Below are 20,231 nucleotides of genomic sequence, written 5' to 3'. Positions count from 1 at the left end.
TCCTTATTTTTGGAACTTTGAAGATTAGCCTTACCTTGTACCACTGAACATGACATTGGCTCTGCCTCCCTTTCTTCTAAAAAAAACTTTTATTAGCTACTTTAATCAAGTCTACAGAAATGGTTATTTGTTCTTGTACCTGATTTTAAAATTTGAATGCTCTGTAACTGTCCACATTTTTCCCGAGTATAAATGTATATATTCGGAAGCAGCATACACCATCGCTGTCTATGGAGTACAAATTAGCTTTAAACATTCTCGTCTTAAAACAAAAGTTTATCTTTAATACATCATGATTGGTTAAATCTGAATTCTTAAATTTTATCTGTGTTTCGAATTGTTTATGGATTGATTCGATTTCCATAAGGAGACTTCTATACAAGTTATTGTTGTGTTTGTAAATTCGTTTCCGGTTCCGTTTTAACGAACCTACATAATTATTAACAGTTTTTTAAGTATGTTCTTTTTTCATTATAAAATAGTTTCATCTACTTATTTTTGTTATAATAATTTTTTTCCATTTATCCCGATAATTGATGGTGCTAATTCATTCTAATGCTGAATTAAAATGTGATGGACAATCTACTATTATAGCAAGAAATGTTTGATCGACATATTTGAAGCACTGTATTTCAATATGAATGGAACATTTTATGATAAGATAAATTTAAATGGGTTTGGAGCAAATAAATCATTGGCATAAGTAATTGTTATCAGCGGATAAGTATAATAATTTACAAAATATACCTTAAATAGTAAATGGCATAATGATACAGTTAACAGAGTCAACATATGAACATCATTAAACAGCTTTTTGTTGTTGAAATTACGTGTAACTTTATTTTATTGTGGGAGTTCTTAGTTTATCTGTCTGATGAATATCATGTAAAACTTCTGAATGAGAAGCTGAAAATATTTAGTTTCAATTTCCTTTAAGCATGATGGTCTAGATTGAAATCTTTATTGTCTTATTAACTTTGCATTTCTAGTTGTTCTTGCTCTATCAAAGTTTATTAAAGAGACTGATATATACATGTTACACAATTAGCCATAATTCCATCACATCTTCTGATTAAAACCAGAAAAGAGTTATCAGTATATGAACATTTCTCGTTTGTACATTATTACGCCAGTTTTGAGTTGATTATATACCTAATAATATAAGCGGATTAAAGATTAAGGATTTGTGCAAAATAAATACATTAAAACATAACTGAATATTCTTCGTCCATTTTAAGCCAATATACAATTAATTTCAGTTTCTTATACAATATACAACAGCAACATAAGAGTGTGAACTTATTGTAAAACTTTTAATTCTACTGTTTTTTCCTGGTTGGTTAGAAATGTAAAGCTACATGAAATCCAATCTTCAGTGATCATAGGGAACGAGAAGTGACAAATTCTACATATTGGTCATCAGTAAATAGATTAAAAACTTAATAATTAACCTAGGAAATAAGACTAGATGTTGTAGGATTAGTTAATAAGTACCAGTGTATTGAAAAGGTGTAGTTTTTCATGAGAATATAGGATCAAATATTGGCAGATGAATAGAATATATAGCATCAAAAAATCTTTCGTTCGTTTGATTAAATGGAAAAAAAATGTTTTCACGATTGTTGGCATCATATCTCTTTAATTCTGTTATTTCGATCATCAGTATTCCATGTTGCATATATTCATCCTACTATTTCATTAGATATAATTAAATATGTTTTCAAGGTTTATTAGATGTTTTATCAGAAAAACGCTATCACGTAACATGATTTCTCGTAACATATCACCTCATTTTTACATTACATTTTATCGCTTGATATATATAATAACGTACGAATACTTTCCCATTACCAAAAGTTTACATCATTTGTTGATTGAAGATTATCACTTTATTTCTACTGTCTATTAAAAACAACATTTTGATAATATTTTAAACGAGACATGTTACGTCACATAACTATAATATGTTTCAACTATTTATCCTTAACATTATCCAGGTAGTCTCTCAAACTCATTTGTTATATCTATTTAATTATCTCAGTCAAAGTATAAGTAAAGCCTTTTTATTACATTAGTTGTAATATTGTGATTGTATTCAACCCAATGAACAAATTTATCAAATTATTATAATTACAGGGAATTTTAAAATAGTTTATCATTATAAACAAAGATGGACAGTGGTTAGCTACAATCTTCTTATAGTTTACCTTTCAATGAAAGGAATGTATGTTGTACTCAATTTTGGACATAAAACAGATAGACTACTGATAAATTATTTACAATGGATAAACTACACAAAACTGAAAGGAAAACTATTTTAAATTTCTTTAAAATGAACTTAAATGATTAAGCCATATTTGTTATGTATGTTTCTTTAAATCTCTTAATAATGAATTTTAAAAGCTGTCAGGCGCGAAATATATATTCATTATATGTTGAACAATTAAAGTAAAGAAATAAGTCAAAATAACCAGAAAAATCATACAAGTTGACGAAGAATAAAGTTTGCCTAATTCACTAACTTACATTTATACTGGAATACTAATGCTTTTTTAGTCTAGTTTAATTAGTGCCTACATACTCACGTATAATATTAACAATAGTTGAAGATGCCATCAGTTGTAGTAGAGTTAGTAATAAGTGTAGTAAAATCAAGAATGTAAGTATTAGTTTTATATGTAGTAATAATAGCAACAAGGATTTAAGGGTAAGAAAATAGATAAGTTTTGAATTATGTGGAAATACAATCACATATAGAACCATAGTAACCAAAATGGGTGTATTGTCTTCAATTTAAGTACAGTCCAAAGGAAATAATATCTATTAAGGGTAATATATAATACGTTAAAAAAACTAAGTAAATACTAAATACCAAGGTACTGAGAGTGTAGAAGAATACTCTAATAACTAACTGAAATATACGGTAATTATTTATTCATGAATAAAAATATATTAGATTTCTTTGACATGCCTAATAAAGAAACAGATTTCTATTTCAAATACGTAACAGGCGTTCAAGTAAAAACTTATTGTTAATTAAATATCTATTCGCCTGATTAGTTGAAAGTTTTATCGCTCAAAGAATTTCAATCAACTATTGCTTTAACAATAAAATGATACACTTTTGAAGACGTATTATTTGAAATACACATCTTCCACACGGGATATCAAGAATTTATAGTTGAATATATGACTATTAATATAACTTATTTGTTCTGAAGGTCAAAGATCTTTTCGTTCGATAAAATTAAACGATATAAGCTTGTGCATATCAACTTATGTAAAGGTGATGTGCGATTTTAGTTATAATGTGGTATGTGCTACTGATGTCGACAAATATATGTAGTATGTATCATCAATCGAAAATGAATTACCTAGCAGTATAAGGTTAAGAAGATTGAAGAAAAGAGAACGAGAACAGAAAATGATTGGTATGGAAACCAAGGAACAATGGGGTCTGAGACGATTGATTGGCATCTTACGAATGAATTGTTTATTGTATAGTTCTCAGATTTTACTAAGTGATTCTGTATTTCGGTTGAACTTACTGGTGTTAACTAGCACTACAATAAAAGCTCAGAACCTTGGTCGTCTCAAAAACTGATTTGATCATTTGAATGTAACATCGTTGAAACTGTAGTTAAATATGGTTGTTTCTTGAAAATTCAATTAACTATTGTTATTTTGCTGATCTTACTAACCAGGTGATATATATATATATATATATAACGAGCAGCTTTTCTTTAACATCACTCAAAATAAATGTAAAGTGGAATGAGTGTATATAGCAGGCAAAATACTAGCTAGTTTTAGTCCAAGAATAATCGTTTGTCAATTTAATCGGATTGCCTTAAGCTGTCTAAACATATATATCATAATTATTTCACACAAGTAGGTTGCATTTGACCTTCAGCATCACAATCTATTGGTTTAAATTTCATTGAAATCATGCACTCATCTAAATTAGACCACCACTGAAAATCTGAAAGCAATTGACTGGAATTTCTGATTGGTTTCGGACTCCCTACACGTCGGAATCGAACCCAAGATTCCCAGTTTTGTGCGTGAATGCTTAATCTGCATATTACTGAGGCATCATCCAACGTTGTCCATGTCTAAACTAAATCAACCGAAGACAGTGTGCATTCATCTAATGTCTTCAGATTGTAACTGTTCTACTCTCAAAGTGGATTATCTCTATTGATCAGGGCTTCACATTGGAAATCCGTGAATTTCCTCTCAAAGCTAGTCACTAGTGAGCACATGATAAACCCACGCATGCGATTATGGAGATTATTAAATTTCATTGAAATCGTCAACTGATCTAAGTTAGACCATGAGTGAAAATTTTGAAGCATCGGATGGCCGTTTCATACTAGCATGGTACATCACATTAGTGTTCCAACTTAGATCTGTTCATGATTTCAATAAAATTTGACTTTCTCCACAACCCCATGATGAACTTATTCTTAAAATTGAACTTTGGGAAATAAGATTAATAAGTTCGGAATTTTTATGAATCACCTTGATAGTTGAAAGTTCTTGGATGTAATGAACCATTATTATTTTGAATAACATTTTTTGATGACCTGAACAAAAAAGGGCGTTTGTAGGATTACAAATATGGTCCAGTGTATTCTGTATTCAATCTTCATGTGATTATGACTTTAAAATATCAAAACTAAGTAATTCATAACTTAACTTTCAACGTGGCATTCGTAAATTTGTTCTCATTAATATAAGTACGGAATTATCATTGATAAAATCATTTTGAACATCTTGAAACTAATAATCCTCAACTTCAATAACAATAAAACACATTTGCTATAAAAGTATTAACTTCTTCTCACTTACTCAACAATCAAAACTCCTTATACAATATTTAATTTATAAACTTCATTGACTATTCATTTGAATAGTCCAATTTAATTTTTTTTTTATTTAACTCACTTTTAAACTCAATTAAACATAAGATGAATCTACAGAAAGAAATATACAATAAAAAACCTTATTCATTTGTCTATTATCAATAAGTTAGCAATTACTGTTTAGACATTTATATTTGTATACATATATAATCAACTTTAATTTTGGTCATGATGAATAAAATAAATCTTTTCATCTATAACGAAAGTTAATGAATCTTTTGGGTAAATTGTCTCAAACTAACTGATGGACAATTGTTTTTCTTCTTTTTTTCTAATAAATGAAATCTACTAATCAATTGATTTTGTAAGTTTAATCATGAACAATGAATGTGTTTTACTGGACTATGATGTTCTTCTTTCTTTTTTGTTTGTTGATAATAAAATCAATCAATTGATTTAGTATCTATGTATAGTTCTAGATGTACACATTTTCATTCAGTTGAAATGATGTACTTATTTTGATTAGTGAAATAATTAAACATGATACGTTATCTGACTGAAATACAAATAATAGTGATAGTGTAGTGAACGACAACACGAGTGGGGACAATCGAATGTATTTAGATAGAAATTACAGTTTATCTCACTAAATTCTGATAACCATAAGGTAAACAGTTAATTTGCAATATGACAATCTATTGTTTCAATCTTAACTGTTCCTTCTGCAAATATCAGTCCATCTTCTCGGATTTCATTGTTCATTCATTTTCATACCGATTGCGCTTCATTCCTGTTCTTTCCTTATTGATCTTTTGCCAAAATACATTCTATGTATGATCAACATTATGTACTACTTACATGGATATAATTAGCCCACACCACAATAGAATTAAATGAAGAGAGAGAATCTAGTTAGCTGAGAGTGAATCAACTTTATCTTGTAAGATATTTTCAAGAAAAATGAATATTGTTGTAAATCCTTAATGATTGAAATTCTTCCTTTAATAGCACATTTGATTGAACTATTTGGGATCCAACGTAATTCTGAGAAGTTAGTTTACGTTACCTAACATTTTTCTTTAGCTCTGTCTTCTGGTCTTTGTACTTTGCCTGTAGGGTTTTGTATTTTAAATTGTATTACTAAAATGAATCTAATTATTTATGAGACGATATATACAATATTCCCTAATAATTTAAACCAATGATTATTGGATAGTTTGAGTAGTTGCTTAGAATGATTAAAAAAAAATAAAAAAATTAATTTGTTTCCTAAAAATAGTAAATTTAATTAAACTAACTTTTCTTCAGAATTCACAAGGAATATTTTGTTTGTACATTCTCGACTGAAAGTATAATAATAAATAAAGTCGATTAAAGTAATTCTAGATAGGATTTCTATGATAGAGCTAGAAACCGATACAGAAGCTTTAATTTAAGTCAAGTTCAAATCTCAAGGTATTTGTCAATACTTATGCCGCCGTGTTTTATAGAATTTTAGATACATAGTTATATTGGGGCTTTTAGATAAGTTAAATAAATTTGACTGCCGATTCCATAAACGTTTAGTCGAATATCCCGTTACTAGTTTGGAATAATATGATTTTTATGAATACTGTTATATCGGTTCCATGACATTGATTTATTTTCATTATTTGTAGTTATTACTTCTTATCTCAACTGTAAAGGTGGAGGGTAGGATCACAAAATGTTGGTTGAGTTATTAAATTAAATGCTTGGACCACAAAATGTCATCATGTGTATTTTACTTAAGAATATTATTGGAGTCTGTTATCGACTCACCATGTTATTCATCAAACTTTATTTTATTACTAAGACACTGAAATTATCTACTGAGAGATCGTGGATGAGCACTGCTGAAGAGTCCCATACTAGGACCAGAACGGTCGTCTAGTGACTCCAGGTTTTCCATGGTCTAGCTTAAATCTCCACAGATCCCCTTTCTGACAAAAATATGTTTTGGTCCAATCCTATAGGCAAACTGAAATTGAAATAAACACTTGTCAGACAAATTTTCCAGATAAACTATTTCCCCAGCAACATAATTTTACTAGTCGTTTGGTATTTATGAGGCTCCAGAATTTTATTTTTCAAGTGTTTATAAATCGAAAATTTCTATTCCTAGATCGACGAGTGTTTCTTATTTTTTACTGAAATTAAATGAAATCTTCTTTGACAATTTATACGAACATGACTTCCGACGTCGTTCACTACTTATCGAATTAACTTAGTTAGTTAAGTATATTTCTGTCTTTCATTGTACGGTAATGCTAGACCTCAGTAATTCGAGAAAGATTATTTTGATTTTTTGTAATAAGTTTTAAACGAAACCAACATCCGATTTAAGATAGAAAGTTGTTATAAATAACTATTTCATTTTATTATGGGACACTTCAGCTGTATTCACTGAAAATCTGACAGAAAACTGAACTCAGGACTTTCAAGACTGAAGGTGAGAGGTTAACCTCCAAACGACAAGGCCAGTATCCAACGGTCTAAGTATATAACAACAACCAGTTTGTGATATAGTGTTCATAATCTGTTAACAACAAAATTTTGTTTTAGTGATAAGGGAAATACCTTGCCTCAAATTTACAAACTAACAAAATATCGGTATATTACATAAATATTTAGAGGTCCTAATTAATTTGTGGCTTTACAGGATTTCTTTTTTACTAAAAAAAATTAAATGTGAATATTACATACATATGATGAGTCGGAATCGTTTAGCCTACATATAATCATATCAACATTATATTTAGGAAATAAAAGAGTTATCAGACGTCATTGTATTGACGTGACTGATATTTAACATATTCCAAGAATAACTTATAATCTCTATGAGTCCTTTGTATGTTACATAAATGTAAGAAATCACCTGAAGATATCTATAAAAATAAATAGATTAAAGAGAAGTGTATATTGAGATTAGGCACGTGTATTTGAATGAAGTGGGAGTTTAAGTTGATACAGCATTATGAAGAAAACGAATAGTTTATTGAGTTGGAAAGAAATGGGTGAATCTAAATTGCTTGTAAATCATACAGTATTCTAGTGTCACTACTGTAGTAACCGATAAACTCTTCTGTCAATCTAACCATTAATTAATTTCTACGCTATTATAAAAACTTTTATTAATCATACTGTATTCACCCGCTTCTGTAGGTACTTTAACACATCAAATATATTCATTACCAAAATATTCATCTCTCTTTAGTGTTTTACATTCATGCTTCTTAAAAACAAGGTTGATAATTGATGAAGAGAGAAGTGGATTTAACACTATGCCAAATAACCTTGAAAATAGACATGAGCAGTAAAATTTCTATCGTAAGAGAGTTCCAAATTTTTTAAATATAATTCATTCACAAAACATGTAAACATTTGTTTTACAGTTTATAACTGAGCGGAAGCAAATTTAAGTCTTTTTGTATTACATTACGTTTTTTAACAACCAATATATATAGTGATAGAAATTACCAAGTGATAATTTAGTTTGTAAATGTTTATTTTATCGCGTTGTTGATATTCGTGAGTGAATTTTAGTCTTTTTAGTTAGCATACTTGTATACTGAGCGGATTCTCAAGACATATTCATTGTGTCGCAAGTTTTATGGAAGAAGTGAACTGTGACTAGTGGTTGAACACAACTTTAGTCAACAATTTTAACTATGAAATGACATTTACACATAAATCTAAAAAGTTCATGTCCATTCCATGATTAAATGACTGTCTAGACTCAGTAGCTTAGTGGATAACGTAATGAACATTGGAAGGGAAAGTTATTGAGTACTGTGTGGATTAAGACTGAGACAGATATATTCAGTTAATGACTTCAAACACAGACAAAAGGCTACTGTTGGTCATCATTTATCTCTTTCATAATTATATTGATAAAGGTAATAAAAATAAGAATATTTTCCCTATTAGGTTCATCACACTTGCTGACTTATTATTTATTATCCAGTTACTGTTTTTTCCCTCTAATGAACTTCAAGTGTAGAAAAAAAACAATCATATTTTCAAAGAGAGAAATTATTGGATGAATGTTTAATTAAAATAATCATTTACTTTTTATTCACTATAGATTTCCTCATGCGTTTATTTCGTGACCCGGTAATGCATGACTTGATCAGATTATCACACATAGAATTGAGAACTTAATAATAGTAATTATAATTATAATAATCAATAAGATTTGATGAACTATTAATCTTTGATAATATTTTGTTTCATATTTACACATTTGATTTTCTCTCACTTTTAAAGGTAAAATAAAGGACATTTTTGACTGTACTTAATGATAATAAATTGTGATTTATCAGTTTTCAAGTAGTACAGAATGTAGTGGTTTTGCTTCGTTAGTCAATCACCTAAATAACCGTTATCATATAAACCTCGGCGGTGTTTGAAATCAGAAGGCAATGAGAAGTGGCAACTACAATTTATTAGCGGATGGCTCTGACCACAAAGCTCTAAGAACATCAAGCGAATTTGAAACGGAGAATATATATACGAGCATGTATATACGAGCAATTACATAGGCAAATTTATTGTAAAATCACAGAAGGGCAAAGCAAAAGGATTTGAGTACATATATACCTGGGGGGGGAGGATGATTCATAGAGTGAAATTTAAGCAATCAACACTTTATCTATAGTCTGTCACGTGCTTAAGTAATCATAACAGTACAAAGAGATATGTGAATTGTTACTGTTCAAAAAAATGGTCTGTTAAGTTAATAAAAGGGCTTAACCAAAATTAACCATAATCGAAATTCGGTGTAGGATAATTGCTATAATAAAATGATATGCTTTTAGACCATTACAGTTTTAGTTGCATGAATCAATTAAAAACTTCAACGTGTTTATAAAAAATATATATCTGATATTATGAGCAATCAGTCGAATCGTTAAATAAACAGATTATTTTTGTTTATGTCACAACAATGAAAAATCCGGATTTCATTTCAGCAGCTCACTTTAACAACATAATTAATCATTTTACTTTTTACTATGGTAATATTGTTGTGAATGAGAACACAGGTGAGGACAACCAACTACATATTTAGCACAAATTACAAGGTTGCTTGATAAAATACAAACACCATACTCTGATACTCTATTTGCAAAATGTTGTTTAATTGTCTCAGGCTTTATTGTTCCTGGATTTCCACACCAATTGCTTTTTATTTCTGCTCTTCTCTTTTTGATCTCAATCTTCTGCTGTCAGATATTCTATTCCTTACTCACGATATATACTACTTATGTCGATATAAGGGGCCCACATCACAATATATCTTTCAGAGTTTTAATAATAGATTTTAAATTATTTTCTGTTAATCAGGTAATATCTGATTTTACTGAACACTAGATTATTTATTTTACTTGGAATTTATTTTATGAGAATAGTTGAAGAAACTGGATGTTCAAAATGAAAAGTATCCACTAAAAACTTTAATGAAGAAATGAAGTTCATTATTATCGACTGTTGTTTAGTTGTGTAACTAGAGAGAGTACATTATATTCCCTCTATATTTTTCATGAAAGCTTAAATATTGTTATTGTTGATGGCAAATTAAATCATAGTTAAAGGGAAGTAATTACCAGATTACCTTATCAAAATCCACAATCACATTATATCTTGTTTATTTTTTGCTAACAAAGGAAGCAGTTCATTAGATAATATCAAACAAACTGACACATATCAATCAATGAAAGTTCTGAAGAGTCAATACAAGTAATTTACGATTTAATAAAAATTTTTGAAATTCATTCAGGGTAAATTAGAAATTTAGTGATTATAAGATACTTTTCACTTGGTATTGTTTACTTGTATCTTTCCATTGTTATTTAGGACTGCAGTTGATCAGTCTCTTGTTGGCATATGTGCATCCTGTGTAGACTGCCTCAATATATAGGACGAAACGCGCGTCCTGAATCCCACTTCTAGCCACTATCTACCTTTGCTCATAAGATACTTTTGTTTTAAAGCAGATTCAGTTTGTATTTGTATAAAGACAACTTTTCTAGTAATAATATGTAAGCATAATCACATGATCATAAACAAATGTGAAAAAAGCGGGTACAGATACTATTTTGTTTATACTTTCCCATCTATAATATTAAATTTTCTTATTTCATCTATTTAAAATAGTGTGAAGATAATATTCAATGACTAACCTTTATACAATCGTGTTTCTTTTTTTATTTATATGTATTTTAGCATTGATTATAACAGGATCACGATTTTGTCAAAAACCGTTTGCTATACGTGCTAGCTATTCAATAGCCTGTTTTCTTCAATGGATTAAACTCTTTTTAAATATCTGTTTTTGTTATCCTGTCAGGTCGATAAATACTAAAACTCCAGTCAGGTAAGATAACAAATAGTTTTGCAGTTTTGAAAGATTTAATTCTGTAACTTTTCTTCATTTAAACTGAATAATAAAATTTTGATAGTTGAGATCATGAATCATTTGAAGCTAGACCATCACGGAAAACCTGAAAGCACTAAACGGCCATCTGGTTCTATTGTGAGACTCCTCAGCAGTACGCATCCACGATCCCGCCGTGCGAGATTCAAACCCACGACCTATCAGTTTCGCGCGAGAGCGCTTAACCACTATACCACTGAGCTGGCATCCACTGGTGTTAATGTCTAACTTCAACCGATCCACGAAATTGAGTGACACATCCACCATTGTCTCCAATGAGTTACTATCTCACAACAGACCAGGTTGAACTCCACTGGTCACTCCTTGTCACTAGAACTCTAGGAAACACCTCGTGGAGCCAGTCATAATATAATACAAATATAATCAAAATATAATGCATATAATTTCAAAACTTACAGGTAATAAATAATTTCATTAGATAAACATAATTCTCTGTATCCAGTATAATCGGTAAGTTATCTAATTTCTGACAATTTAGTAAAATATCCGGATGGCAGAATAATCACTAAATAAATACGTTACTTCTCAATCCATTTTATCAAAACGTACAATCGTTTTCTAAACCTTACTTTACTCTTTATTTCAATAACAATAATCATAATACTTCACTTAGTATTGTTTGTTCGAATCTTCCCATCGATGTGTTAGGACTGCAACTGGTCAGTCTCTACTTGGCATATGTGCATACTGTGCACAAGCAAGTGGCTATCAGGATTCAGTGACCGAGTGGATAACGCGATGGCGTTTGAAGCGAGGGTACTGGGTTCGAGTCCCAGAGTGAACATCAACTCTGAGATGCAGGTACATCCAGCTGACGAGTCCCAAATAGGACGAAACGCGCGTCCTGGATTCCACTGCTAGCCACTATCCATCTTTGCTTAATAATCATAATATATATCAAATAAATAAAAATTAAAGTAATTTTACTTAAGTAACGTATCTGTCGGATCTCTTATATTTCACATGTATGTTAAAACAGTTCCCGAGCTATTTAATGTAAGCAATTTAAGAAATATTTTCTTTTAAACATGTTTACTGTTATAACAAAAAATGGTTTATTCGCCACTGAAATCTCTTAATCTAAAACTTTATATCAGAAGGTGTTTTGTGGATATTATAATAATTTTAACGTTTGAGTTCATGAATCAATTGAAGCCAAACCATCATGGAAAACCTGAAAGCAATGGACGGCCGATTTATCCCAGCGTAGGACTCTTCAGCAGTGCACATCTACGATCCAGCCTAGCGAGATTCGTACCCAGAACCTAAAACTTTATATTCATAGATATCTTAGCAATCGATATATATATATATATATTTCCACATTACAAAATTGCTTCGAACTAACCTAATAGATTCTTCAATTTTTCTCCAATGGAAAAGATCATCCTTAAATGTAACTAAAAATAATACACTGTTATCATTGTATAGTGATATTAACTAACATCGTCCAAACAAACATACAAATTCTCAACTAAACAATATGATCTCTGTATTCGAGGAAACAAGCAAGAAACTTGTTTTTTTTATAAAAAAAAAATCTGTTTTCAAGTTGAATAGGTGTTAGTGTTTACTTTTTTTTTGTTTTTTTCCTAATGAATTACAATTTTACAAGATTAAACCACGTCATATTTTTTTAGAAAAAAAATCATAATAAAGCACTTTCCACAAATTTAAACTGTCAGAAAAGGATTTAAATTACTATTATTTGAAGAGTAAAATTATCTTCAAGCATCAAATCTCTTGAGAAAAATCAAAGTTAATCAACCGGCATCAATTATGAAATAAAATCTTGATTTTTCTGAATCAGACAAAAACTCACTCTTTCTTTTTTTGGTTATTTTATTAAAATCTTCTCAGTTTTCCTTAACTACTTTTTTTTCTTCTATTTTTTGTTGTTGGTTAATAGTCATTAGGTTACAATTAACTTGTAGAGAATTTCCTTCTGGCTACAATTTTTCATTGTGTAATCAATCAAACATTGTTCTGTACAAAATATCATTTGTGATATTGAATAATTATAACTAAAATGAGGGATTTTTTTGTCAATTTGTCATTATATCTTAGAAATGTCAGATATGTTTTGTAGACATCGTTTAACTGATAAGCATTAACATCTATCATAAATATACAGAGAGTAATTGTTAACAAACTTTGAGCTGTAGTCATAAACAATGCTTCAAGATTATAATATGTTATTTGTACTTTTAGTTAATAATTCGATAAGGACGAATTAATCTTAATAGTTGAGATCATGAGTCAATTGAAGCTAGACCACCATGGAAAACATGGAAGGACCGGATGGCCATTTCGTCCTGTTGTGGGACTCCTCAGCAGTAAGCAGCCACGATACCACCTCACGAGATTCCAACCCAGGACCTATAAATTTCGCGCGTGAGCACTTAACCATTAGACCACTGAGCCGGCATCCACTGGTGTTAATGTTTAACTTCAACCGACTGTTTGTAAAATTTGTTATACTATGAATCTGGTTTCAAGCATTGAGATTTAATGAATAAGTTAGAAAGTGATGAAAGTTAAGTGTTTTCCAAGTTTTACAAGATATCATTTAAAACTAACACTAAGAACATGAGACTAAACGCTGTCATGTTTTCTCAATTTGATAAAACATCATGATATATACATATGTAATTTAATAAATCATAGGTACATACTACTGATCATCATATATAATTCAGAGCGACGTTGCATATTTCTACGGCAGATTCCCGTCTTATATCCGTTTAATATTATTATCCGAATATTATTTTTGCCTTGTCATATTTAATGAATAAGTCCCGATTCGCTGACTTTTAATTACACCAAAAGATATCTAATCCCGATAATCAACCAACGGCTGAGACGCTTTGCATGAAATGTCGCTGCAAGTGAGCGAATTGGGCTTTATATTGCACGAATAACCGGTTATAACAAACATAAACATGACAGTATAGTACATTATGGTTGTGGGTGAAAAGTGAGTGGCTCAGGTGTTTTGATAAGTTAAAGTGCCAGTTATGGTCATCGTGATAGTAGATATCTTATGTTGTTAAATAATATGTTGCACAAAACATAAGTCGAAGGCTTTCTACTTATGATACAGATCATTTATAATGACCAACGGATCACTAAATTTTGTTCAATACATTCAGATCAACGTTTAATATTTTTTTAATGGATTAGTATGATCCATAGTTTATCCAACTAATTTTGTTTATATGGTTTATAATAGAGTTATTGTTGTATATCATCGGATATGCCCGTCTTCAACAACGAATATGGCGTTATTTTCATTAGTTGAAAAAATGTGGTTTGGTTTAGTTCGACATTATGGCCAAATTTTAATTAGACTCCAGAGGGCTGGAAAACCCTCCGGTAAGTATTATATTGAATTTGCTTTTATGAATTAGCTCATAAAGAAAAGTACAATTTGACTTATTGAAACTAGTATTGATTCTTCGAAATTTTTTGGATGAAATACAAAGTGTCTTAATGTTTCAGTGGTGGAACTATAATTTATGGACGAACCAATCAGGCAAAAGGTAACGGGTCCAGCATTTTGGCGCGAAATCCATTCATCGATTTTGCAAAATATCGTTTTTGCATTATAGCTGATGTCAGTTCGTGGTGAAAACTTTAAATCTTGTTCCTAACCCTGACTGTCAACTGTGCATCATAATTCTAATTCCTCACACGGGCTTATAATCTTCATTAGGTCTTAGTTATTAGGTGGATACTCTCAAGGTCACTTTAGAGTCACTCAAAATTCGTCCACAATTATGGTCTCACCGTTTCAGTTAGTTAGTGAAATGAAAATGATTATGAGTATAAACAATAAGACAATCAAATATATTAAGTTAATCAACGTTTAGAAGATTTGATAATCACTTGAACAAGAATTAGTAGAACTCAGCCATCTTTCGTATGAACATAATACAAAACTAAGTGCTCAAACCATTTGGTGAACCTAGTCAAATGTTTGTATAACACATCAAATTGAACAGTAGTTATGTGAAAGAAAATATGTCCAATTTTGACAGAAATCTTAACTATGGTGTGAATGAAATTTGGATTTAAATAACGTGGTTTGTTTTCTTTATAACAATTATAAGAATTGAGATCATGAGTCAATTGAAGCTAGACCACCATGGAAAACCTGGAAGCACTGGACGGCCGTTTCGTCCTATTATGGGACTCCTCAGCAGTGCGCATCCACGAACCCACGAACCCACCCCTTCTGATAATTATAAGAATTCTTAAACGTTTTAAATGTTCAAGTGAATTAGAGTTGAACTTTGTTTCTGAATATGGAATTAGAAATTTTAATGGGAAAATGAAATCAATATATTTAATAGGTAAAAGATGAATTCCCATCATGAAAAGTTACTATGTTTCCGTTGGTCATAAGATAATTAACTGTTTTATTAACTCATAGTTAAATGTGATAAAATTAGATCAAAACTTACAGAATGTATTCAACTTCTTTATTCAACATCAAAGTTACCAAAATCATACATTAACTAGAAGGCTTTAGTTAATGTTCACAAAATTGCCTTATTCATATACTTCTTTACTTTGGTAGAGAACAAACATATTAGTTGTTTTTCAAAATATTATCTGTTAACACAACTAATTACCATTTGATTGTCAGAAATTTAGTGATAATTTACAGAGTTCTAATGAGATTATTTCATTATTCAGATAAACGTTTTTCTTGTAAGTTGATTTACTTTGAAGTAAACGCACTCAAAACTCTCCATGCCTCCCAGCATTTATCTAAGTGGCTGGAAGAAGAAGCTTTTTTGTCTCAATATAACATAATTTCATTTCGTTCAGTACACTGAGAGCATTACAGCTAGATAGATAAAGCATCACTTATTCGATATAACACCTTTGATAATATCACTACCCTTTTACTTGGCAAAAGTTATAAAAAACGAATTGTGTAACTGTGATCTGTATCCAGAAACGTGTTCTCTTCCACTTTGTTATACTCTGGTCAACTATAGGGGGTAGGTGTCCTATTCCTAATAATTATTAGTGATGCAAGATACGTAATGTGAACACTCAATACTCACCTTCATCTTCATCCAGCTTTAGCACTATTATCACACCAAATATTACATAAATTTCTCTTGTTGTTTACGTTTACCGAACTTCACTTGGATGATAATAACTTGCCAGTATAAAATATATTCTCCCTACCACTTCTTTTGTAACCTTTCAACTATAATCGAAACAAATTTTATAGATAATTAGATAGTAATCGACATGAAATCTTCAATTCCCAGTATACAGGATTAATGCTTTCAATCGAAATCTATGAATATGTTATCTATTGGCTATTGGAATCCATCATTTATAGATTTATTTTTAAAGATTTTGAAAAAAAAAGATGATAAAAACAAATGCTCTCTAAAATATTCATCTTTTCGAATAGTTCCTGCAAGACGAAATTAATCATCCTCCATATAGTAAAATCCAGTGGACAGTAGTTTAACTTAATGTTTTAAGTATTCACCATAATGTGATCTAGAAATTTTGAAGATTTTGGTTATCTGAAATATTTTATTTATTTGAGTAATTCTATCCTTTATATACTTTTGTGCTGCCTGTAAATAAGTGTATAATCATTTTTGTCTAGGCTTAGGACGCTTCAAAATTGAGCGTTTTCCTCTATTCTACACTTTACTACAATCTATAAAAACTAGTTTAGTGTGATATGGTATATCTTTTATGAACAGAAAAAATGAATTTATTATGCAGCTAATAAACGAAACAGCAGTGGAATAAAAAGTAAAAAAATCTATTACTTCTGGGTTTAGTTTTCATAATTCATAAATGGAGTTTTCATGATAACCATTTCGAACATTTCAGTTCAAAAATCTACAAACTATATGCTTTCACAATAACAATGTTTGAAATATTTTAATAAATTTGTTTGTATTATTTGTATTTTAACAGTTGAATTCATGATTTGATTCAAGCTAAACCATCATTGAGAACCTGGAAGTACTGGATGACCATTTCGTTCCAGTATGGGACTCCTCAGAAGTGAGGGTTCAAGATCGTTGATGCGCACTTCTGAGGAGTTCAATACTAGGATGAAACGATCCTCCTGCGCCACAAGATTTTCAATGATGGTCTAGCTTAGATGAACTCATGAATTCAACTGTTAAAATTATTACGATCTCCATAAATCCCCATTTGTAATAATTTATATTTCTCTCTTCTTTTATTTTTATAATTTAAAATAGGAAATCCAAATATTAAGTATAAACGTGTATGCTGTTTACCTGCATTTATTGTAATGATAGCATTTTGGATTGCATTCCTTATTTCAACTAGTATCATACGTTTATACTCAGGTCAATTAACTAAATTACTTGGACATGGTGGATTATTATCATTATTTGTTATAATGAGTTCAATAATGTTTCTTAGTTTTGTTGGATCATTACCATCTATATTCAGAATCATTAAAGGTTTATTAATTAATCCAATTACACCTATCAAAACTGCATTAACAACATTTTTACAATCTAATAATGATATAGATAAAGAATTTTTTATAACAAAATCCATTGGAAAATTAAATGATACATTAATGTATTCTAGTTCAACATCATTTAAAGATTTAGCTATAACAGTTGAAGAAAAAAAAGCATGTAAAGCAGATTTATTTATTAAATCAGAATTTGCTAAATTATGTAATTTATCTATTACATTTGATCAATTTAATAATATACAACAAACTAGATTTATATTATGTTTAGATGCTAGTAGTATATTACAAAAAGATTTATTAGCTAAATTAATTTATCAAATACATAATTTATTATTAACTGTTATCAATGCACCAGTTGCTATTGTACTAGAGGCAAATTTTAAAGTAAGTCTTAAATTTTTTTTCGTTTCAATCTATTATATGTTGATAATGCTATAAGTAGTATTGAAATATATTTCATATATATATATATATACATATTATGTTATGATTACATAACTTTTGTTATATTACATTGAATTGTAGATGTAAAGCTTACGGCGATTTAGATTTCTTAAATAAAGAAAAACAAAAAGAGAAAACATATTATTCAATCTATTTGTAATTGGGAAGATGAAGATTATCCCAACTATATAATATACTTATTCATAATAAAATAATATCAAAAGATTACTTCTATGATATCCTTTAATAAATTGATATTATTATATAATCCTGAATCATTGTTAGATAAGATGATATAATGCTTCTTGTTTTTGTCTATTATATTATCATATTAAAATGGAATATATGAATTATTTGGTTGTGAATAGTATTGTAGTGAACAAAAATACGACTGGGAACAATCGAATGTATTTAGACACAATTTACAGACTATCTCAGTAAATCTTGATAACCATACAGTAAACAGTTAATTTGCAAAATAACAACCAATTGTCATAATCTTCACTGTTCCTTCTGTAAATACCAATCCATTTTCTCTAATTTCATTGTTTGTGCATTTTCCTACCAATTGCGCTTCATTTCAGTTCTTTCCTTATCGGTCTTCTGCCAAAATGCATTCTATGTCTGACCATCACCATATGCTACTTATATGGATATAAGTTGACCACAACACAGTATGAATATAAGTTAATAGAAGTTACATTTCTATCAATCTATTTGAAAGTTTAATGTTAAACTGTATAAGTCTATCTTTAACGTTTTAATGTCCAGTTCAGTTTCAACAATGAAATATATAGACAAAGAGATGGGATTGCAATGGGATCTCCATTAGGTCCAATTCTAGCAGACTGCTTCATGGCAAAACTAGAAAACGACCAACTTAATTCAATGATAAATCGATTCCACCTATACATAAGATACATGGACGACACATTTGTCGTTTGTGACGATAATATTGATTTAAATGATATCTTACACTCCTTTAATTCATGCCACCCTACCATAGACTTCACATTAGAAAGGGAACGCGACCAATCAATCCCTTTTCTCGATGTACGTCTAGTAAGAAGAAATAATGGTTCTGTAAAAAGATCTATTTTTAGAAAGCTAACATGGAGTGGCCAACTAACCAACTTCTACAGCTGGGTTCCGTTAAGCAGAAAGAGAAACGTGATTCATACTTTATGTTGTCGTATATATCGAATATGTAGTACGGAATGCATTAACGAAGAACTCGCGTTCCTTAAGAAAACCTTGATGAAAAACGGCTACCCAGACCGGTTCATAGAGAAAAATATGAATAGAAGTAGCGTCGATAGGAATCCTAGTTATTCAGTCCCAAAGAAAAGCCTTTATATAAGTCTGGAATTTAAAGGTGATCGAACATCAAACGTTATTAAAAATCGTTTAACAACAACGATAGAAAGGACATTTAATGCTGCTAAACTACGAATCATTTTCACGAGCAAGAACTTATTTTCTGTATCCATAAAAGATAAGCTTCCGCGTTTGGTTGCCTCTATGTGCATCTACCAGTTCACCTGCTCTTGTGGAGCAAGGTACATCGACCGTAGCCAGCGTTCGCTTTCAACTCGGATACGAGGACATATCCCAGTTTGGTTCTACAAAGGTGAAAAGAAAGTAGTTAAGAGCTCTATACTTGAACACCTAATCGACTGTAATCATTCTACGGATCCACAGCCTGATTTTAAGGTTGTTTATATGATTCATTTAAATCTACCCAGATTTCTTCGGATCAAACTCTTAAAAATAGCCGAAGCTCTTACCATCCATGAGCTCAAACCAGAACTATGCGTACAAAAGAAGTACGTCTTATCATTATCGTTACCATGGCCTTAATATTATTATTATCATTCTTTTATTATTATTATTATCACTCCATTTCCCCTTTACTTATATCTTATATTCTCATTAT

General features: G+C 30.0%; 1 protein-coding gene and 1 non-coding gene across 2 annotated transcripts in view; both read left to right on the top strand.

Annotated features, from left to right (window-relative positions):
* The first annotated feature begins 12,055 nt into the window (after positions 1–12,055).
* On the top strand, positions 12,056–12,126 carry Smp_tRNA_00465_Pseudo_TTG.1.1. The gene has a single exon. It is a non-coding gene (tRNA).
* A 2,495-nt stretch (positions 12,127–14,621) lies between these two features.
* The window catches only part of Smp_149280 (hypothetical protein), a gene marked incomplete at both ends in the record, with an annotated part of 39,917 nt that continues 34,307 nt past the window's right edge, over positions 14,622–20,231 (top strand). The window contains 2 exons of the mRNA XM_018796636.1: positions 14,622–14,718; positions 17,601–18,128. Of these exons, the coding sequence (XP_018651758.1) occupies positions 14,622–14,718; positions 17,601–18,128 (625 nt within the window). The remainder of the gene's footprint in view (positions 14,719–17,600; positions 18,129–20,231) is intronic.

The sequence above is a fragment of the Schistosoma mansoni genome, chromosome 4, assembly GCF_000237925.1.
Source record: "Schistosoma mansoni strain Puerto Rico chromosome 4, complete genome".
Taxonomy (NCBI): domain Eukaryota; kingdom Metazoa; phylum Platyhelminthes; class Trematoda; order Strigeidida; family Schistosomatidae; genus Schistosoma; species Schistosoma mansoni.
Note: the sequence above shows the minus strand (reverse complement) of the source record. Positions and strands in the feature narration are given on the sequence as shown.